The 21,638-nt window shown below is 44.8% G+C and overlaps 1 protein-coding gene across 7 annotated transcripts in view; it reads left to right on the top strand.

Annotated features, from left to right (window-relative positions):
• ELF1 (E74 like ETS transcription factor 1) overlaps window positions 1-21,638 on the top strand; it is a 140,388-nt gene that overhangs the window by 102,477 nt on the left and 16,273 nt on the right. For all 7 annotated transcript variants that reach the window (XM_005301471.4, XM_005301472.4, XM_042842680.2 and 4 more), the window contains 3 exons: window positions 14,530-14,637; window positions 15,299-15,463; window positions 20,327-20,410. In XM_005301471.4, the coding sequence (XP_005301528.2) occupies window positions 14,530-14,637; window positions 15,299-15,463; window positions 20,327-20,410 (357 nt within the window). The remainder of the gene's footprint in view (window positions 1-14,529; window positions 14,638-15,298; window positions 15,464-20,326; window positions 20,411-21,638) is intronic.

Here is a 21,638-nt window from a genome sequence, read left to right as displayed (position 1 = left end):
TAAGCCAGCGATGATGTGGCACCGCTTGCCCTCACCCCAGCACTGTCAGGCACAGCGCCACCATGGTGTGTGCACTTGGACTCCTCAGCATCAGACTCAGAGGCGGAGTCCTGTGTATCTAGAAGGAGCCAGCACCGTGCGAAGTTGCATCTTCAGAGGTTGGAAATGGGACAATCCTTCCCACCCGTGCCGTGGCCAGCGCAGTGGCCCTTTTGGACACCGTCAGCATACCACCAATCCCAGGGGTCCTTTTCACGGTGATCTCTCTGTCGCCTCAGATGGATGAGCACCGTCCAGGGCCAGAGAGCTCTATAGCAGTGCCGACGTCGGCACTGCTACCAGGACTGCTACCCGCTTTGCAGTCGGCACCGAGATGGGCGCCCATACCAATGACTAGGCATGCATTGAGTTCGGACAGTTTGTATATAGAATTATGCCAGAAAAGAATAGCTCAGAGAGTGACAGAAAAAACAACTGTAGGTCTTTTAAGAGAAAAGGTAATTTGCAACAGGACAGGTAGCTCAAATCTTACAGGAAGACATTGAGTATACCGGTCATGCAAAGCAATCCTTCAGCGTGTGTCTGTGATGCACAGAGGGGGTGAATGTCTTGCTGGAATTTAGATTAAGGTCTGAGTAGTGCCTATTTCTTTTTCTTCTTTCAGTGGTGAGGTCCCAGACATGTATCATCAGGACTTGGTGAATGCCAATAACATCACTTTAAAAGCCTAATCTACCAATCAGAACATGGTTTTGAACCTTGTTTCCATAGTCATGGTCTAATATTGCTAAATCATCCACACTGAAGACTTGTGCTAAAATATTTTAGGTTACAAGTGAAATGAGTTTGTTCTTCCTTCTGCCATCAAACTGTTTGTAGTGGATGTATGTGCATATTTAAAAAAAAAAAAAAAACTCAGTAAAACTTGACATGAGTAGTTGTTACTCAGAGTAAATTGGCACAAACTGTTCTCGGCAGTTTTATTTGATGAATTTGGCCCCTTTTTTTCCTTAGTGAATTATCCTCAAATAGATTGTGACTTTTACAGATGTGTTCGTTCAAGACTACAGTATTCGTGTATGTGAATATATTTTAAGTTTGGACTGCTTGCAGATACTTGCTCTAACTATTGCTTTAAGTCCTTGCTATTTATATGAGTTATTCACACTGTGTAATTGGTCATCTAGTGGTTTCCTTCCTAAATGGTTGACTCCTAAACTCACAAAGAGCATTTAAAATGGCTGTGAATGTTTGTGTGAATCCATATTTAATTAATATTTATGTGTGAATATGCATCTGCACTAGTATTTGTGAAACTGTTTGTGAACATTCATGTAAACATTTATTGCTCATTCAGATATTAATGAGAAGTGATAAATGCTACAGTGAGGCTATGATAGTGCCTCCCCAGACTGAGCGAAAACATGCAGTCCATTTAACTGATGGAATGGGAAAAGTTCTAGCATAGCTGTTAATACCATTCATTGTATTTCAAGCACTCTTGTCTGCCTTAAAGGCAAAGCACTGAGTGAATTAGTAGTATGATGCTGAGCAGATTATTGAATTTAAGTAGAGGTTAGCTACCTTATTTCTCTATTCACAAGACACTAGCTACTGTGCAAACTGTTTATTTGGCTCAGTGGAAATTACTACAGTACTTGAGTTTTGTTTGTAATGCAGAGAGTACAAAGCTCAGAGTTCCCTCCAAAAAAATCTCATATTGGATTTGTTGGATGTAGTTTTACTCCTGGAATAAATGACTGTGTTTGCAATTTGATAACAGTCTTACCAGATCGTGTGTTCTGTGCAACACCAGTCCTCGGGACACAATGATCAAACAGGGATCTTTGGGGTATGACGTGTGGGGCGGGACAGGAGGGGGGGGGGAATCCTGCTCCTTCTTGACCCTGAATTAGGGAGTTTCTTTCCCAGCAATATGACTGTGTCTGACTGCGTGAGAATGTTACGTAAAATTCAGCAGCGTTACCAGCTCCGAACTCTGATCACTCTTGCCAGCTGTAGTGCCTTCCTGGCCCATTAATGCTTCCGGGGGTGGGGACCCAGGGAGGGGGGCTTTTCTGGCTAAGTAGGGAGGATTGTGGGGGTTGGAAGCGCTCTTGGGACCCCTGCAGCAGTCCCAGCAGGAAAGGCGGTGGAGCAGGGGCGAGGCTGGGCTCACCATGGGAGTTGATTTCATACTCTTCCCTTCCTTGCAGGAGGACAGAGCTGCGAACTATTCCTCATGCCCCAGCTGCTGGGACTAGCGAGCTCAGTGGCGCTGGGCAGGAGCTTCTCCCCCCTTACCTCTTTCCCTCGTGGGGCACTGTAGGGAGGTTACCTCCTGCCTCCACCCGCCCTTATAGGCTATAGTAGCTCTGTGCTTATCCCCGCAACCAGGTGCCCCGTCCCAGAGTCGTGCTGGGACAGGGCTTGCCCGAGGAAAGGGCCACAGCCTCCCCCACTGGATTGGTTAGTTACAGCAGATACCGGGCTTCAAGGGACACTGACCTGGGCGGGGGAATTCCTGCCCAGTCCTGCCCTGGGGTCAGCGTGTGTGTGTGTGTGTGTGTGTGTGTGTGTGTGTGTGTCTCCCTGCTCCCTCCTGACCCTGCATTATCCTTCATTGCTGTTTCCCCCCAACTAGCAATAACCTATCTGTTGCTGACAAGTGTCAGTAACCGGAGCAGCTGGATTGGTGTCCAGCACAGTGTAACTACAAGTGTTAAGAAGGACAAACCACGTTCAGCACGTTTCAGTAGCCTGGGTGTGAAATGCAAGCATCTAATTCAGTGGTTCTCAAACTTTTGCCTTGGTGACTCCTTTCACACAGCAAACCTCTGAGTGTGATGCTCTTATAAATTAAAAACACATTTTTTAGATATTTAATACTATTCTAAATGCTGGAGGCAAAGGATGGTATGGGGGTTGGGGCTAACGGCTTGCAACCCCACATGTAATAACCTGGTATTGGGTATTGTATTTGTGTATTGTGTACATTGTGAAGAAGAATGTAAGAGAATTCCCCAACACAGGTCTGAGTTTGGAAGTAGAGGATTAATTAAGCCTTTGCTATAGCCTCCATCCAAGAGGCAGTAGTCCCTAAAAGATAACTTTAAATTATCCACATTATTCAAGTTGAATGATAATGAAAACACTATAGATATTATACTTGACTGTCAAAACAAATTATATTCCTGGGCAGGTACTGTCTTGCAAAGCTGCTTTCATTAATGATCTGTAAACGACTGAGTTATTTTTCCAATCCCTTGGTTTGCAGTTTAAGAGGGAAAAGTTGCAATAAACTTTGCATAATGGGTTTAGTGCAGGGGTGGGCAAACTTTTTGGCCCAAGGGCCACATCTGGGTGGGGAAATTGCAGGGCTGGGGCTGGGGGTTGGGGTGCGGGAGGGAGTGCGGGATGTGCAAGGAGATGCGGTGTGCAGGAAGGGCCTCAGGGCAAGGGGTTGGGGCAGAGGAGGGGTGTGGGGTGTATGAGGGAGCTCAGGGAAGGGGATTGGTGTGCAGGAGGGGGCTCAGGGCAGGGGGTTGGGGTTCAGGAGAGGGCTCAGGGCAGGGGGGTTGGGGTGCAGGAGGGGTGCGAAATGCAGCAGGGGGCTCAGGGCAGGGAGTTGGGGTGCAGGAGGGGTTCGGGCTCCGGCCTGGCACCACTTACCTAGAGCAGCTCCAGGGTGGCAGCAGCATGCACCCTGCCAGCCCCAGCCCCAGCCCCGCTGCTCCCGGAAGCTGCTGGCACCATGTCCCTGTGGCCCCTGGGGGAGGGAGGGCAGAGGGCTCCATGTGCTGCCCCTGCCATGCTTCCTGGTACTTCCCGCGAAGCTCCCATTGGCCGCGGTTCCCCATTCCCGGCCAATAGGAGCTGCGGGGGGCAGTGCCTGGAGGCGAGGGCTGCTCACGGAACCCTCTGTGCTTTCCCCCCCCCCCCCCCGGGGCCACAGGGATGTGGTGCTGGCCGCTTCTGGGAGCGGCGCGGGGGCAGTGGCACCGTAGGGGTGACAAAGCCCTGAGGGGCTGGATCCGGCCCGCGGGCTGTAGTTTGCCCACCCCTGGTTTAGTCAGACCCTCAAATTAACTGTTTCTTCCTACTTTTTTTTTTCCTGCCAGTTAGATTTATATTCCTTTTAAATGTCTATTTCCTCACTACTTATTACTATTTTTCTTGTTCAAGTGATGCAATCAAACTTTTTGTTTTTGCGTTAGATTGAATACTAGTGCTCTGCTCAGGCTTACTGTGAACATTGTGGTTGAGGGCCCACTGTTTCAAATTCTCTTTCATTGACTTCAGTGTATTGTGTGAGGTGGGCCCGCCAGATCAGGGCCTGAACTGTTTCAGGTGGCAAAGCTCTTATTGATTTCAGTGATTTCAAGACCCGAGGAGAGGTTAGACAATTATCTGTGTGTGTGGTCGTGTGTGTGTGTGTGTGTGTGTGTGTGTGTGTGTAAACATTCAGCCCTTTTATTTTTTCAATTGGTGACTGAAGTTTATGATGGCAATGCTTATGAGAACTAGTTCCTATCAAGTCACCAGTCAGTAGTAGTAGATACGCCAGTAATCAAAATTTGTTTTAAATTTCTTTTGGCATTGCATATTTAATTCTATGTTGCACTGGTTCACACCCTGCTCCTGAGGCATACAAATCAAGGTGTTGGTTATAATTTCAAAAGCTCCGAATGGCCTAGGATTTAACTGTGTCTCAAGACTACCTACGCTCTCTTTTGGAAGCTGTGACTGGATGGAACGTCTTGTTGTCTGCCCTTAAGGTTAAACTTAGTGGGGATGGATAGTTAGGTAATTTTGTGACCCTAAGCACCCCCCTATATTCACATCCCATGCACTATTGTAATAATCTTTGTACAAAATATGCCTTCTGATTTATATTTGAAAACTAATAACTCACTGATCATTAATATTCTTGCATGACGTATGTATGTGATGTGCATTAACGAGTAATGGATATAAACTGGAATTATGATTAAAGTGTATTTAAACCAGGGGGGAGTGGGGAGTTGTCTGCTTTAGACAAAGAAACATATATTTGATTCTGTAACCAGCCCAGCCTTCAGGCAAAGGCAATAAAGGTCCATTTTTACATATTAGATAAACAAAGCTAGTAAGCTAACAAGTGGGGGAAGAAAGAGTGTAGAGCTTCTTTAACCACCAAACTCTATGTTGCCTTTCTCACAGCTTCAATAAACTTTACTTTTTGGAGGGGGTGGGTAACCATCAGAAGAATTAATTTAAAAGATGTACTGGTCTCTAAAGACGGGGGCTGAACCTCAAGTAATAAGCCAGAGATCGGCAACCTTTGGCCCGCGGCCCGCCAGGGTAAGCCCCCTGGTGGGTCAGGCCGTTTGTTTACCTGCCATATCCACAGGTTCGGCCAATCGCAGCTCCCACTGGCCGCGGTTCGCTGCTCCAGGCCAATGGGGACTGCGGGAAGCGGTGCGGGCTTATACAATGACTGTATACAATTTTACTGTATTATTAAAGCATATAGAGTGAAGTCTTTTCTGAAATGTCATTAACATTATATGTGGAAATATGGATACTTAATGATATTATGCTTTAAAGTCTTTGGCTAAACAGGGAAAAACATGTTCTCTCCCATAGCTGAGAGAAGGCAGCCATTTACCTGTCTCCTGTGTAAATTAAAGCATGGTGGAATCAAAACAATGGAAACCTCATTTACATTTAGGGGATAGGCGACCCACAGAAAGGGAAGAACAGAATGAGGTCATCTTGCCTCATGGAACAAAGCCATTGAACTTTGGAAGATATAAGAAAAGACAGAAGCCATGGAAACTTTTTAAAGACACCATAATAGATAGACGCTCAACTTAAATGTACACCCCAAATTAAAAAACATAATAAGAGAACCAAAGAAGTGCCACTGTGGCTAAATAATAAAGTAAAAGAAGCAGTGAGAGGCAAAAAGGCATCCTTTAAAAAGTGGATGTTAAATCCTACTGAGGAAAATAGAAAGAGCATAAACTCTGGCAAATGAAGTGTAAAAATATAATTAGAAAGACCAAAAAAGAATTTGAAGAACAGCTAGCCAAAGATTCAAAAAGTAATAGCAAAACAAATTTTAAATACATCAGAAGCAGGAAGTCTGCTAAACAACCAGTGGGGCTGCTGGAGAAACTAAATGAATTCTTTGCATCGGTCTTCACAGCTGAGAATGTGAGGGAGAGTCCCAAACCTGAACCATTCTTTTTAGGTGACAAATCCGAGGAACTGTCCCAGATTCAGGTGTCATTAGAGGAAGATTTGGAACAAAGTGATAAATTAAACAGTAATAAGTCACCAGAACTATATGTTGTTCTTCGATTGGGTCCCTGTGGGTGCTCCACTTCAGATGTCGTTGCATCCTGGCGCCGTTGATCGGAGATCTTTGGTAGCCATGCCTAGTCGAGACGCGCATGCGCACTTGGTGTCTCGCGGCGTCATTGGAGTCTGTTTGGCACCTGCACATTCTGACCCCCTCAGTTCCTTCTCAACCATCCTCTGCTGAAGATGGAACTCGACGCTACCCACATCCCAGAGGACCGAAGAGTGGATATTAAATCGGTCCTGGTAGAGGGACAGCTAGTATTCAGAACGGTGCTTCAAGCATCTCTGGGCATGGCTGACACCGCAGCTCGCACCACAGCTACTGCAGTGGTGATGTGTAGGGTCTCCTGGCTCTCCTCCTCTCGCATCCCTAAAGAGCTGCAGACGAAAGTGGAGGATTTACCGTTCAGCAAAGACAAACTTTTTTCCGGGAACACCGATGAAGTCCTTCACATGATGAAAGATTCCAGGGCTACCCTCTGAACACTAGGGATCTCTACAGCCCTCCTTCCAAGAGAAAGAGATACCAGACTTACCAGAGGTCTTGCCCGCAGCATTACAACCGCTCACAGTGCAAGCAGTATGACACTGGGAGGTCCTGTGGCAGGCCTAACAGATGTTGAAAAACCCAGTTGGAACAACCTACTTCCCACCCGTCAGGCAACAAACTGCAATTTTGAAGTCTTGGTCGAGGGTCTGAGTGACCACTCCTTAACCACCAGCGCCTACTTGCCCTTTTGGCCATTGCCTCCAACGCTTCCACCACACTTGGTGAAACATCACACAGGATCGCTGGGTCCTGGAAATAGTGCAGTCAGGCTATTCCATCCCCTTTATTTAATGGCCCCTACCCTTCCCCATCCCTCTTCAAGGACCCCTCTCACGAACACCTACTTTAGGAAGAAGTAACTCACCTACTCCTCTTAGATGCAGTGGAACGAGTTCCAACACAACACAGAGGGAAGGGATTTTACTCCCAGTATTTCTTGACCCGGAAGAAAAGCAGAGGATGGCAACCCATTCTAGACCTGTGATGACTCAACAAATTCGTCTGCTCCCAAAAATTCAGAATAGTCACATTGGGCGCAATAATTCCGACGCTGGAATGAGGGGACTGGTTCTCAGCCCTCGACCTACAAGACGCATATTTCCATATCTCAATACACCCAGCACACAGACAATTCCTATGGTTCACATTGGAACATGACCACTTTCAATACAGAGTGCTCCCATTCAGTTTCTCCACCGTACTACAAGTGTTTTCCAAGACTCTCACGGTGGTGGCAGCCCACCTGCGCAAACAAGGGATCATATTTTTCCCATACCTGGACAACTGCCTCATCAAGGGCTGATCATGCGAAGAAATGTAAACAGCCACACAGTCGACCATTGCTTTTTTCCAAAGATTTGGACTGCAAATAAACTTTCAGAAGTCCACTGTGATACCTACACAGCAAATAGAGTTCATTGGGGCTTACCTGGACACGACCCTTGCCAGAGCCTTCCTCCCGCAGGCCAGGTTCCTCACCATCAAACATCTCATACACACGATGTCCACCTGTCCAAGGATCGAAGCCAGAACGTGCTTGCAACTTCTGGACCACATGGAAGCTACCACATTTGTGGTGAAACACACCAGACTACACATGAGGTGCTTAGAGGGCTGGCTATTTCAGTATACAAACCTGCCAAGCACGGCCTCCACCTGATGGTAACTCCACCCGCAAACGTGCTGATCTCACTGTACTGGTGGACAGAAAGGGAGAATATATGCACAGGAGTTCCCTTTTGCCAAAATTCCCCCGCGCTCATGCTCACCACAGACACCTCCCTGATAGGGTAGGGTTCACACCTGCAACCCACACAACACAAGGCAGGTGGTCTGCACCGGAGGCCCATCTGCATATAAACCTCCTAGAACTCAGAGCAATCAGGTACGCCTGCCTTCACTTCCTCCCGCTCATTCAAAACAAATCTATTCGAGTACTCATGGACAACATTACATGCATGTTCTACATCAACAGACAAGGGGGAGCAAGATCACACTCCCTGTGCAAAGAAGCCATCAAACTTTGGAACTGATGCATAGGACATTGTGTAGACATCACGGCCTCATACCTGCCCAGATGTCAGAACATCACTGACACCCTCAGCAGAGACTTTTCACACAGACACAAATGGGAATTAAATCGTATGATCGCATCCTACCTATTCTCCCTTTAGGGCTCTCCTTCGATAGATCTATTTGCCATAGCAAGGAACCGCAAATGCCAATTATTTTGTTCCAGAGCGGAACTCGGGACCAGCTCCCTGGGAGATGCATTCCTAATCTCATGGAACAGGACACTTATGTATGCATTCCCTCCAATTCCTCCTCTAATACACAGAGTTCTCTGCAATATCAGGGACGACAAGGCCAAGGTCATACTTATCGCCCCAGCATGGGCCAGACAGACCTGGTATCCTTACCTGCTTTGCAAATCGATCTGCCCTCCGAGAACTCTCCTGATGAGACCAGACCTCCTCTCCCAGAGCGACGGTTGCATTTTCCATCCACAACTGGCGAAACTTCATCTGACGGCCTGGCTCCTCCTTGGTTCCAATTGCACGAACTAGCCTGTTCGGAGCAAGTCAGACACGTGTTGTTACACATTAGACACGACTCCACCCGCTATACTTACTTTCAAAAAATGGAAATGATTCTTGATGTGGTGCTTACAGAAAACCCTCATACCCTGCACCACACCCCTTCCCGATATCCTAGACTACATTTTAGAATTCAAAAACAAAGGTCAGAGTTCATCTCATGGCAATCAATGCCTTCCACAAGAAACTGGACGGCTCCTCTGGCTTCACAGACCCTACTTCAAAATGCTTCCTTACCGGACTCCAAAACCTCTACCCTGAAGTCCACCCCCTTCCTCCACCCACCTAGAATTTGAACCTCATCCTCAGAGGCCTCAGGAGACCTCCCTTTGAACAGACAGCCACCTCCTCCTTACTCCATATATCCAGGAAGGCTGCATTCCTCGTGGCCATCACATCAGCTAGACGGGGCGGGGAAATAAGTGCACTCATGGCCAACCCCCTGTACACTAATTTCATATTAGGTCCTGCTACCAGATCCATGACATTGAACCTCCTGACGGCATCAGAACTCATTCCACTCAAGCTATGTCAACATAGATAGTGTTCCTACACAACATACCCATTATTGACATATGCAAAGCCGCTACATGGTTGTCGGACCATATGTTTGCCAAACACTACGCCATCATACAAGACACCAGAGCGGACACTATAGTAGGTCATACAGTATTGTCTGCCACTGCCAAACCTGCAACTCCAAAGTCCCCCCAACCATAGCGGGTACTGCTTTACATTCATCTGAAGTGAAGCACCCACAGGGACACCACTCGAAGAAGAAGAAGAAGAAGAGGAGAAGGTTACTCACCCTGTGCATTAACTGAGGTTCTTCGAGATGGACTTTCTGGTGGAGAAGGAACTGAGGAGGTCGGAACGTGCGTGCACCAAACAGACTCCAACGACGCCGCGAGACACCAACTGTGCACGCGCATCCCAACTGGGCACCGCTACCAAAGATCTCCGATCAACGGTACCGGGATGCACCGACACCTGAAGTGGAGCACTCACAGGGACACACATTTCGAAGAACCTCAGTTACTGCACAGGGTGAGTAACCTCCTTGTACACACCCAAGAGCTCTGAAGAAATTCATATTGTTGTACTTAAAGTACTGCACAGGATCTTTTCAGGGGGAATAAGGCAAAACGCCACATTTATTAGTAATACATGTATTCATTAACACTGTATTATATGCATATAATATATTACACTTACACTCACACACACACACAAACCCATTCCGTCTTGTTGTTACCAATTAGTTGCTCCCCTTAACTTCACTGGCCAGGTGAGTTAGATGGGGGAGGGGGTGGAGCCGGGCTTCTGCCGATCCGGATCGATGCTCCCATGTTGACAAGACGAGACCCGGGGTCCTCTGCAAGACACCTCACTTTTATAGCAGCTTTCCTCTTATGCAAATCTATACCAGATTTAAATTCTGTGTCTGTGTCCATTGGTCCTTTGTGCTGCTTTCTTTTGAGTGTTGTCCCAATGCTGCAAAGAGGGTGTTTCCAAAAGAAGGTGCTTGCTTCTAACCCCCGAGGCCGTCAGTATGTCTGCTTGTCTTTAATGAGCCCACTTGACACGTTTTATTGTTCTTGAGTCTGGCTCCCAGCCCCTCTCCAACAGTTGAGGCTGTTTGGAGGTGCTGCCTTCCATGCCTTGCTCATCCACACCTCATTCATTCAACAGGGCAATTGATTAAGAGTGGGGGGGGGGAGAGCTCTTGTTCTACTGCTAGCAAAAAGAAAATTTTCTTCTATCTTATTCTATCCTTAGGGGCTATAATATTATACCAAGGGCAATGCAAAGTTTCTAAATGAGGCTTTGATACAAAGTCCCATGAAAACAGAGGTCATCCGTGGGTAGACCCACCACAAGGTTATATGAAGAGGCACAATGTAAAGTCATATGAAAATTATCAGAGATTTATCTACAATATGTGAAATTGCAGAACTACTAACTGTAGTTTGTAACCTATCATTTAAATCAGCTTCTGTACCAAAATGACCGGAGGATTGCTAATGTGATGCCAATTTTCAAAAAGGGCTCCAGAGGTGATCCCAGCAATTACAGGCTGGTAAGCTTGATTTCAGTACTGGGCAAACTGGTTGAAATTATAGTAAAGAATAGAATTGTCAGACATATAGATGAACATAATTTGTTGGGGGAAGAGTCAACATGTGTTTTTTTTTTTAAAGGGAAATCATGCCTCACCAGTCTACTAGAATTCTTTGAGGGGGTCAACAAACATGGGGACAAGGGGGGATCTAGTGGATATAGTATACTTACATTTTCAGAAAGCCTTTGACAAGGTCCCTCACCAAAGGCTCTTAAGCAAAGTAAGCTGTCATGGGATAAGAGGGAAGGTCCTCTCATGGACCAGTAAAAGATATGGTTAAAAGATAGAAAACAAAGGGTAGGAATAAATGGCCAGTTTTCAGAATGGAGAGAGGTAAATAGTGATATCCCTCAGGGGTCTGTACTGGGACCAGTACTATTCAACTTATTCATAAATGATCTGGAAAAAGGGGTAAACAGTGAGGTGGCAGAATTTGCAAATGATACAAAACTACTCAAGATAGTTAAGTCCAAAGCAGACTGCAAAGAGCTACTAAACTGGGTGACTGGGCAACAAAATGGCAGATGAAATTCAGTGCTCATAAACACAAAGTAATGCACATTAAAAAACATAATTCCAACTATACATATAAAATGATGGGGTCTAAATTAGCTGTTACCACTCAAGAAAGCGATCTTGGAGTCGTGGATAGTTCTCTGAAAACGTCCACTCAATGTACAGCAGCAGTCAAAAAAGCGAACATAATGTTTGGAGTCATTAGGGAAGAGATAGATAATAAGACAGAAAATATCATATTGCCTCTATATAAATCCACAGTACACCCACACCTTGAATACTGCGTGCAGATGTGGTTGCCCCAACTCAAAAAAGACATATTGGAATTGGAAAAGGTTCAGATAAGGTAGGGGTGGGCAGACTTTTTGGGCTGAGGGCCACATCTGGGTGGGGAAATTGTATGCAGGGCCGGGGCAAGGGGTTGGGGTGTGGGGGAGGGCTCAGGGCAAGGGATTGGGGCAGAGGAGGGCTGTGCGGTGTATGAGGGGGCTCAGGGAAGGAGGTTGGGATGTAGGAGGGGTGCGGTGTGCAGGAGGGGGCTTATTACAGTATGAGGAGAGATTAATAAGATTGGGAATTTTCAGCTTGGAAAAGAGATGATGGGGTGGAATATGATAGAGATCTAGAAAATCATGACTTGTGTGGAGAAAGTAAATAAGGAAGTGTTATTTACTCCTCATAACACAAGAACTAGGAGTCACAATATGAAATTAATAGGCAGCAGGTTTAAAACAAAAGAATGTCTTTCTTCACAGAACACACAGTCAACCTGTGGAACTCTTTGCCAGAGGATGTTGTGAAGGCCAAGACTATAACAGGGTTCAAAAAAGAACTAGATAAATTCATGGAGGAAAGGTCCATCAATGGCTGTTAGCCAGGATGGGCAGGAATGGTGTCCCTAACCTCTGTTTGCCAGAAGCTGGAAATAGGCAACATGTCCCATTGGCTGGTTCCTTGATGATTACCTATTCTGTTCATTCCCTCTGGAGCACCTGGCATTGGCCACTGTCGGAAGACAATCTACTGGGCTAGATGGACCTTTGGTCTGACCCCAGTCTGACCGTTCTTATGTCCATCTTTGTCATCCCTCACTAAACAGACACAAGGGAACAGAGCTCTTGCAATCAGAGAAGGATGGGTCCTTCAACAAAGGGGGGCAGTTTGAAGTCTCTGGAAACTGCATATAGGCGAGAAACCATCTTGAACAAAGCCTGCAACTTTCTGGATTAAGTTCTAGACTTTTAGATGCGTGTCTTCACTTTTATTTGCTTGTAACCCTTTCTGTCTTTATTCCTTTTACTTGGCATCACTTAGCCGGTTTCTTATTGTTAGTAAACTTGTTTACTTTTACTATGGTGCTGTGTTTAAATTGAAGGGTGTATTTACCTCAGTTAAGTTAATAAGCTGTTTTTTGCCTCTTTAGAGGAACAAATAAACCCTGTTATTTTTCTGAACTGTCCAGGGAAAGGGCTGGACATAGCAGAGCACACAGTTTTGGGGAAATCAGGGACTGGGAGTGTGTAGCGGGTCACCTTGCTGGTTGTAACCAAGGCTGGTAGAAGTCTGTGTGGGGCTGTAGACAGACTGCTGGGGTCAGAGCTGCTGAACCAGGGCTGTCTAGCACACAGACAGTTCACAGTGTGACCTGCATGCTTGTGGGCTGCTTGTGAGCATCCTAAACTGGGAGCTACAGCAGCAAAGCATTAAGACACCCAGGATTGGAGGACCCTCACTGGTCTGGATTGCACCCTGAACCACATGGCATCTTGGCAGTGTTTTTTTATTCTGGAATTTGCTCCCTTTGGTCCACCAGAGAAAGAAGTTGGCAGTTTTTTAAGTACATGGTACAGAATACACTATGTGTTCTAGTTCAGTGGTTTTCAAATTGCGGGTCGCGACCCAGTACTGAGTCGTGGAATGTAAGGCACTGGGTCGCAGTGGCTCTGGTCAGTACCACCGACCAGGCCATTAGAAGTCCCATTGGTGGTGCTTCCCGGCTCAGGAAGGCTAGTCCCTACCTGTTCTGACACCATGCTGTGCCCCGAAAGCGGCCAGCAGCAGGTCCGGCTCCTAGACGGGGGGCATGGGTCTTCACGTGCTGCCCCCACTTCAGCCAGTGGGAGCTGGGGGGAGGTGCCTGTGGGCGAGAGCCGTGCAGAGCCGCTGGTGAGCCTCCGCCCAGGAACTAGACCTGCTACTGGCCGCTTCCGGGGCGCAGCACGGTCTGCGGTGCCAGAACAGGTAGGAAGCCTGCCTTAGCACCCCTGCTGTGCCGCTGACAGGGAGTCACCTGAGGTAAGCCCGCCCCCCAATCCCACCGCCCCTATCCCCAGCCCTGAGCCTCCCCCCCCCCCCAACCCGGAGCCCCTTCCTGCACACCAAACCCCTCATTCCCGGCCCCACCCCAGAGCCTGCACCAACAGCCGAGAGCCCTGGCCCCCTCCAGTATCCTTGGCCCAGCCCAGAGCCCCCTTCCACAGCCCAAACCTTTCATCCCCAGCTCTGTTGGGTCACGGGCATCAACAATTTTCTTCAACTGGGTCACCAGAAAAAGGTTTGAAAACCACTACTCTAGTTCTTTTCAGAGCTTATAGCCAGGGGAGTACTTATTGCTCATACTTCATCAATGGGTGAAGACAGTAGAGACAAAGCTGGGGTAGAATATACCATAGTTTATAAAAACTGTTTTTAAAAGTGTAGTTCTTTAACTATATGAAGATACTTCTAATGTGTTTTTCCTCCCCAAAGATGATGTCCCTTGTAAACAGTGTGTATTAGCTAAATGTGGATATGACGTACTGGTTATAAAAAAAAATGCATAGGAACAAATACCAGTAAAGCTTCAGACCAGGCTTCACCTTGTTACAAATGATTTGTTTTTGTCTTGCTTTCAGTTGAAGCATCTTGTCATAATGGAGATGAAACCATGGAAACTATTGAAGCTGCTGAGGCACTTCTCAATATGGACTCCCCTGATCCTATGTTGGATGAAAAAAGAATAAGTGAGTTTAACAGTAGTAAATCAAATGTATATGAGCCATGTTTATAAGTAAAATTTGAAGAAACTCAATATATTGTGTATTTTCCTATATGTATACAAATAATATAAAAAGGTGTGGGTAGGTGAGACTTGATGGCTTTGTTGGTAGCTTCAACATGCCAGCTTAGGGAATCAGATAGGGAATCGCATAGGCTAATCAGTGTCAGAGTTGGACATTGGAGGTTATGAAAGAAAGGGAAATAAAATAGGATGTGTGTGTGAGGATTTAAATGTAATATTGTGCTGAAATGCTACAGTTTATCTGGTTATTGGTATTGTATTTCACGTTGGCAAAGTAACTGAATGAATGCAGGCTACCTTAGATATGAATGAAAATGCCATGTTCTGTTGTGATCACAACCTTAGCTTCTGTTGCAAGTATTAAATTATTCTACATCGTGTTATGATGTGTGGTCATGTACAAACCTCATGAACAGACTTGTTCATTTGTGGGCTGACCTTTTCTGCTGTGAAGACCTTAATTATAATAATAAATTTTATGTACATTATGATGTCTATACTTTGACCTATAGAAATGTTTCCTTATAATTGGAAGTGTTTTTTAAAAGTGTATTTAATTCTGTAAAAAGCATTGATAATGTCATCTTTTTTTTTTCCCTAAGCAAATATGTTTGGTACATCTGAAGATGAAATTATTGTTGCTCCTGTTACCCATGTATCGGTCACACTTGATGGGATCCCTGAGGTTGTAGAGGTTCACCAAGTTCAAGACTCTTATGCTGAATCATCAGACACTCCAGAACTTGAGCAGCCTAAGAAGAAGAAAGGTAAGAAGTTCACAGGATATGAGAGTTTGGAATAGAAAATGCTTAGAGGTATGCTTTCTTCTCCTTGTGTATATGTAACAGCTGTTTAATAGGAGCTACATAAAGGCATCAAGACAACATAAACTAAGTTTACTCAGCTAGCTGTTCAGGAAAAGAACTTGACAAGGTGAAAATTTTCTGTAGTATTTTTTTGAAGCCTAGGCATGCCTAGTTTCCCTTTGTATATTGCATTGCTATTCAGTGGATGCAAAAGGGTTGACACTGCTTCTGGAACAGCACAGGAGGCAGGAGGTATGTGTATGTGTATGGCCTTGCTGTCTGTGGGGAATAAATACAGTCATGCCAAGAGCTGGTCAGACTGACTCAAATCCAGCAAGACAGAGATGATGTCCCAACAACTGAACAAACACTTGCCAGCAGGCAGGACTTGAGAACTGAGATGGAGAACAAAGTGTCAGGTGACTGGAAGAAGGGTGGGCTCAGGAGGTTGGACCGGGGAAGACAAAAGAAAGAGAAAGAAAGAGCCAGAGATCGAGTACATCAGAGATTGGCTGTCTGATTGTGGCACTGGTTTGACCAGGATGGATTATGGCTTAACTTCTGCCTCTCTGTGTTAACCTAACAACTTTCAGATTCAGTGTGCCATAGTAATAAATGGTTACCTTGTTTTGAAAAGGTCGCCTGTGTCACTGTAAGTACTCACTGAGAGCATTGGGCCCTGAAGGGGTAGAGTAAAGCCTCCCATAGGGCTTTTGGTTGGCTGGATTCATTACAGGGCTCCACGGAAAGAGACTGGGATTGTGGGTGCCAAAGGTCAAGTCTGGGAGTCGTGAAGGCCACAGGCCTGCCCCTGTGAAACTGTGAGAGTTCTTAGGGCCTGGTATACTACAGAGGTCACTTTCAGGCTGGGTTATAGACCAGACCCTGTGACTCCAGGATACTTGTAAACTGAGCAAATGTGCTCAGATTCTAATAGTACTTGGGACAGATCATATGGAATCATCATTCCTCACAAAACATGGATCTTTGCTATGCCATCTTTATAGAGTCACTCTTAAAGCCGAACCACACTGTAAGTTGTAAGGCCTTTTGTCATTTAAGTGTTATAGTAGTTGCTTCTGCGGTACCTCAAGCATTATACTATTAACTTAGTTAATTTACCTAAGACAGATTTGAAAAAAGTACTCTGTTTTATTTAGCATTAGATTAAAAATACCCTGCAGTCTTTGTTGGAAGCTATTGGAGAATTGTTTGGCTTGAAGAATGTTTCTGTTAAGAAAATGAGAAAAGAGCTAAGTTGTCTTTCTTTTTTGTGAAAGCCCGACTGTCACAACTGTTATAATAGTCTCAATTTCCAATAGTTGTGTGTTTTTGTATCTGTGGTCTGGCATTTATCACAACATGGTTTGCAATAGATAGCTTACAGAGTCTGTTAAGCAGGCTGCTATCTGTCCAGCTAAATAAGCATCTAAATGGGGAAAAGCAGCATGCTTCATTGGGCTATCTGTTATTAAAAATGATTGAATGGAATTTGTAGTTTAATTTGTTTTAAATTTCTTATTAATTTGCTGGATCTAGGTACTTGTACAGCTGTTAAAATAGAGTTACAAAAATAAAAATAACACATATCCTGAACTGCTTATACAAAAACACAGTAATATCAATTACCCAACATCTGATCAAGCTTTCTAGTATACCTTGAAGAGTTACAAATTCAGACTGTTGAATTAGAGGGGGAAATGCTCCAGAGTTGATGGGGAGGGATAGCTCAGTGGTTTGAGCATTGGCCTCTTAAACCCAGGGTTGTGAGTTCAATCCTTAAGGGGGCCACTTAGGGATCTGGGGCAAAATCAGTACTTGGTCCTGCTAGTGAAGGCAGGGGGCTGGACTTGATGACCTTTCAGGGTCCCTTCCAGTTCTATGGGATAGGTATATCTCCATATATTATTATGCATTAGGAAACTGCCCAGGGGAATGATGGCTTGAGTGTCTTCACTGATTGCAATGTTGATAATGTCAGACATCAATTTTGGAGTAATATGGTTCAGAAAACCAGTACTTTATATGTTAAAACCAACATCTTAAACTCCACCTGGCCAGATTACAGAGTACCAGTGTTATGTGCTCTACGTGATATATCACTCAGTAAGCAAGGACCCATGTCCTGTAGTAAGTTCAGTTTCCAGATGGTCTCGTGATATAGTCACGTCCAAGTAGAATGCCTTGCAATAGTCTAGGCTTGATGTGAGACAGGCACGGATTATTTTAGCAGCATAGTTTGTTTCCAAAATTAAGGGCCACAGCCTTCCTGCCATCAGTAGATGCAGGCGACAGGGCATGGCGCAGCAGGGCGCACTCTTGGCTACAACTGTTAGAGCAACCAAGGATCTGAGACCCCCTAAATTGCTAACCCGTTTAAACAAATTTTAGATTTTCCCTCGATCAGAGGTGCTATGATACGGTACAGTCAGCTCTTCTGATTGTTTCGTTAAACTACCAAACATTTCCTCAGTGTTGACTGGATTGAACCTCAGCCACCTAGTTCTCACTCAAGCCCCAGTTTAATTAATTCCTGGCAAAATCAGACCAATGTTGATGTGGAGCTGGCGTTCTCAGTTTACTAAAGGCACTGCAGTCTGTCTCCTCGCTCTCCTTCTCAATGTGCTTGCATACATTTCGTATAGGCAAGGACACAAGATGGAATCCTTCAGCACCCCATCTGACTGAGCCCTCAGGGCAGAAGAGCATTCACTCAAAGCAATCTTATAGGACTTCTTGCACAAAAGTAGCTGAGCTATTCAAGATGTCTCCATCTAACCCTGGTAGGGACCACAGACATTTCAGCAATCAGTTAAATTAAAGATCCAAAACAATGGGCCTCAACCTTTGTCATAAACTGACCTCATGTGACAACAGAAATATTTCAGGACTTCACCCATTTCTCCCCTTCCCCCCCCCATCTAGCCATAAAGAAACGAAGGGTGGTTGTGACCCCCCAGGTCAAGAACCCATGACCAAAAGAGTTATCTTTGTTGATAGCTATGATGACATCCTTGGCAATATGATCAGTACAGTTTCTGCCCCATACCCAGCCCTGAATCCTAAGTGACTGGGGGAAGAAAACAAATATTGCCAGAGTTGCTCACCACACTTTTTCAACAAAGCTTTTTCCAGAATGAAGATCATGCAAATATAGATACTTAGCAAGATTGTCATTGTCAAAAGATGGCTGCCTGAGCAGAGGCCTTGCAGTGTCTTCCAAAAACCCCCCAGCTGGTATCCTGCCTACCCACGCTGCCAAAGGGGATATTGACATTTCAGGCCAACAGAAGGCCGAGCTGGCCTTCACCAACCAGTAAAGGATGAGGTTCTATTTCATGGGCTAAAACTCAGAGTTCCTCAGCTCCTACAAAATCTCAGTGAGCAACATTTGCTGAATTGCAGAGCATTTGAACCCTGAAGATATTGCTCTGGTACTATGAAACTGACAGCTCAGTCCAGAAGTGAGTAGGTTTAATCACAAAGTAATCTGAAAATTCCTCACAATGAGAAAATCTTGACTCTGTAACAGAGTTATTTTATTATTTGTATTATGGAAGCACTTAGAGGCCAAACCAAGAGTGGAGCCCTGTTGTGCTAGGCACTGTGCAGATGCATTGTTTGCATGCTACACAGGCAAGAGAAACTCTTTGGGAAAGGGTCAGAGGGTAAATAGAGGGACTATAAAATGACTTGCCCAAGGTCATGTATGTTGTCAGTAGTAGAGCTGGGAATAGAACCATGATTTTCTGAGTGGCAGGTCAGTACTTCATCCACTGGACTATGCTGCTTCTCAGCAGAGCAGAGATAATATATAAAATAAAATCCTCATTGTGCCTAGACATTGCCAAAGTGCCCAAGGGGGTAAGTAGGAAACCTGATTTGCCTAGTATTTGCCAGAAAAACTCAGTCTTGAGGGTTCAGGACCAAAACACAATGCTATAAAAACTGGCATCTAAATGAATGGGGAGCAATAGAGAAACAGATTCTGGATTTTGTTAAGAAATATATATGCGAGATTTTCATTTTTGACCCTACTCGAATAGCTGATCTCTCATTTTTTCAAAGGAACGCTCTTCATTCTTGTCAGGAGCTTTAACTCCTCCCTCCCACTCTTCACCGGGGCCTTGAAACACAGCCACCATCTTTCTGTCTAAAAAAGGATGTGATGCTTTTCAGAACCTATTTGGCTCTGTTTGGCTGGAGATGGCACTGCTGGGCAATGAAAGGGAGCTGCTTCTACCCTCCTTTTTTGTATTTCTAGCCACTGCAGGCCAAATGTGTGAGACTTTAGGATTGAAAATGAATGTTTCCCTCACATGGCAGTGCAGACCACTGCTATCAATGGAGCTTTCTTCTCATATAGTAAAGAGCTAAAGAATCTTCTTTTGTCTCTAAATTAAGTTTCGATGCTAGCTAGACAAGACAGTGCTGTGTATTTTATCTAGCCTTTTGATTTAAAAAATACAGTTAAAAAGATGAATAAACTACTATTAATTGCCTTTAGATGCCCTAAAATGGACAAAAAATATACAGATTTCAAAGCAGAAGTAGATAGTTTATGTATCTAGCTTTTGAAAAATAGGTAAAATCTTTGAAGCAAGACCAGTTAAATTGACTAGTGCTATGTGGAGTGCCCTCAATACCTGTTAGCGTCAATGAGCATTGAGAGTGCTCAGTACTTTAGAGGAATGGGCCATTAAGAAGAAATGTAAGTGTTGAGATGGGAAGGAAATATAAAAAACTGAGCTATTTAATGAGTTAATGTTCTTTTCCAGATCACATTTTTCTGTTGAAATTTACGTAATAGTGGTTTCATTTCAGGGAAAAAGTCCAAATCTTCTCGTCCTGAATCCCCTACGACAACTCCAAACATATCAGTGAAAAAGAAAAACAAAGATGGAAAGGGTAAGTGTGATGGTTTGAGTAGAATGTTTGTCTTCAGTGTTTTAAATTGAAAATTGAATGTGCCACATAAGAATGAAGCCTACCAGCTTTCTCATTATGCAAAAATAAATCGTGTGTTGCCACATGCTCAGAAGACATGGTTGCCACCTTCTGTTAAAGCGGGGAGAGGAGTGCAGGAAATCCCTTTGGAAGATACTCAGTTTCTGGGAGGAATAATTCATTCTTCAGCTTCAGCTTCAGCAACAAGCACTGCTCTGTTTCAGGTCAAGTCTAGAGGGATGTTTTGCATTGTAGTAGTGTTTCTTGGGATGCTGTTGCTTCAACAGCTGATATTTGGAAACATTTTCCATCTGCCTGTTTTTAAATCTGCATAAGATGATCAAAGCTTACAGTTGGGTGGCAGGAAGAGCCGTCCCCTTGTTTAAGAAAAAAGTGAAGCCACCAGAAGAAAGGTGTCAGAGAAAGTTCCCTGGTACTCCTTCCTGTGCTAGCCCAATTCCCCCCCCCCTTAATAAAATCAAAACCAACACCTAACAGAATATAATTTGATAGCATGAATCATTTTATTTTATAGTAAACTATTCAGCAGATTTCAGAGTAGCAGCCGTGTTAGTCTGTATCCGCAAAAAGAAGAACAGGAGTACTTGTGGCACCTTAGAGACTAACAAATTTATTAGAGCATAAGCTTTCGTGGACTACAGCCCACTTCTTCGGATAGAAGTGGGCTGTAGTCCATGAAAGCTTATGCTCTAATAAATTTGTTAGTCTCTAAGGTGCCACAAGTAGTCCTGTTCTTTATTCAGCAGAATCGTCCTGTTTTTGCCAATGGACCCTAATATGCTTCAATTGCTTTCTTGTTTGGCATGGCATAAGCTATTATTTACTGCACGTATTATATGTAATTGTTAAAACATTCAAGTAAGGATATCTTGAACCTGTGAAGAATCATCAGCACTGGAATGGGTTACTTAGCACTGGAATGGGTTACCTAGGGAGGTGGTGGAATCTCCTTCCTTAGAGGTTTTTAAGGTTAGGCTTGACAAAGCCCTGGCTGGGATGATTTAGTTGGGGATTGGTCCTGCTTTGAGCAGGGGGTTGGACTAGATGACCTCCTGAGGTCCCTTCCAACCCTGATATTCTATGATTCTATGATCTTGCGGGCCCCAGTTCAGCAAAGTACTTAAGCACCCGCTTAATTCCCAATCACTATAGTGGTATTTTAGTGTAT

This window comes from Chrysemys picta, chromosome 1 (assembly GCF_011386835.1).
Source record: "Chrysemys picta bellii isolate R12L10 chromosome 1, ASM1138683v2, whole genome shotgun sequence".
NCBI classification, from domain to species: domain Eukaryota; kingdom Metazoa; phylum Chordata; order Testudines; family Emydidae; genus Chrysemys; species Chrysemys picta.
Note: the sequence above shows the minus strand (reverse complement) of the source record. Positions and strands in the feature narration are given on the sequence as shown.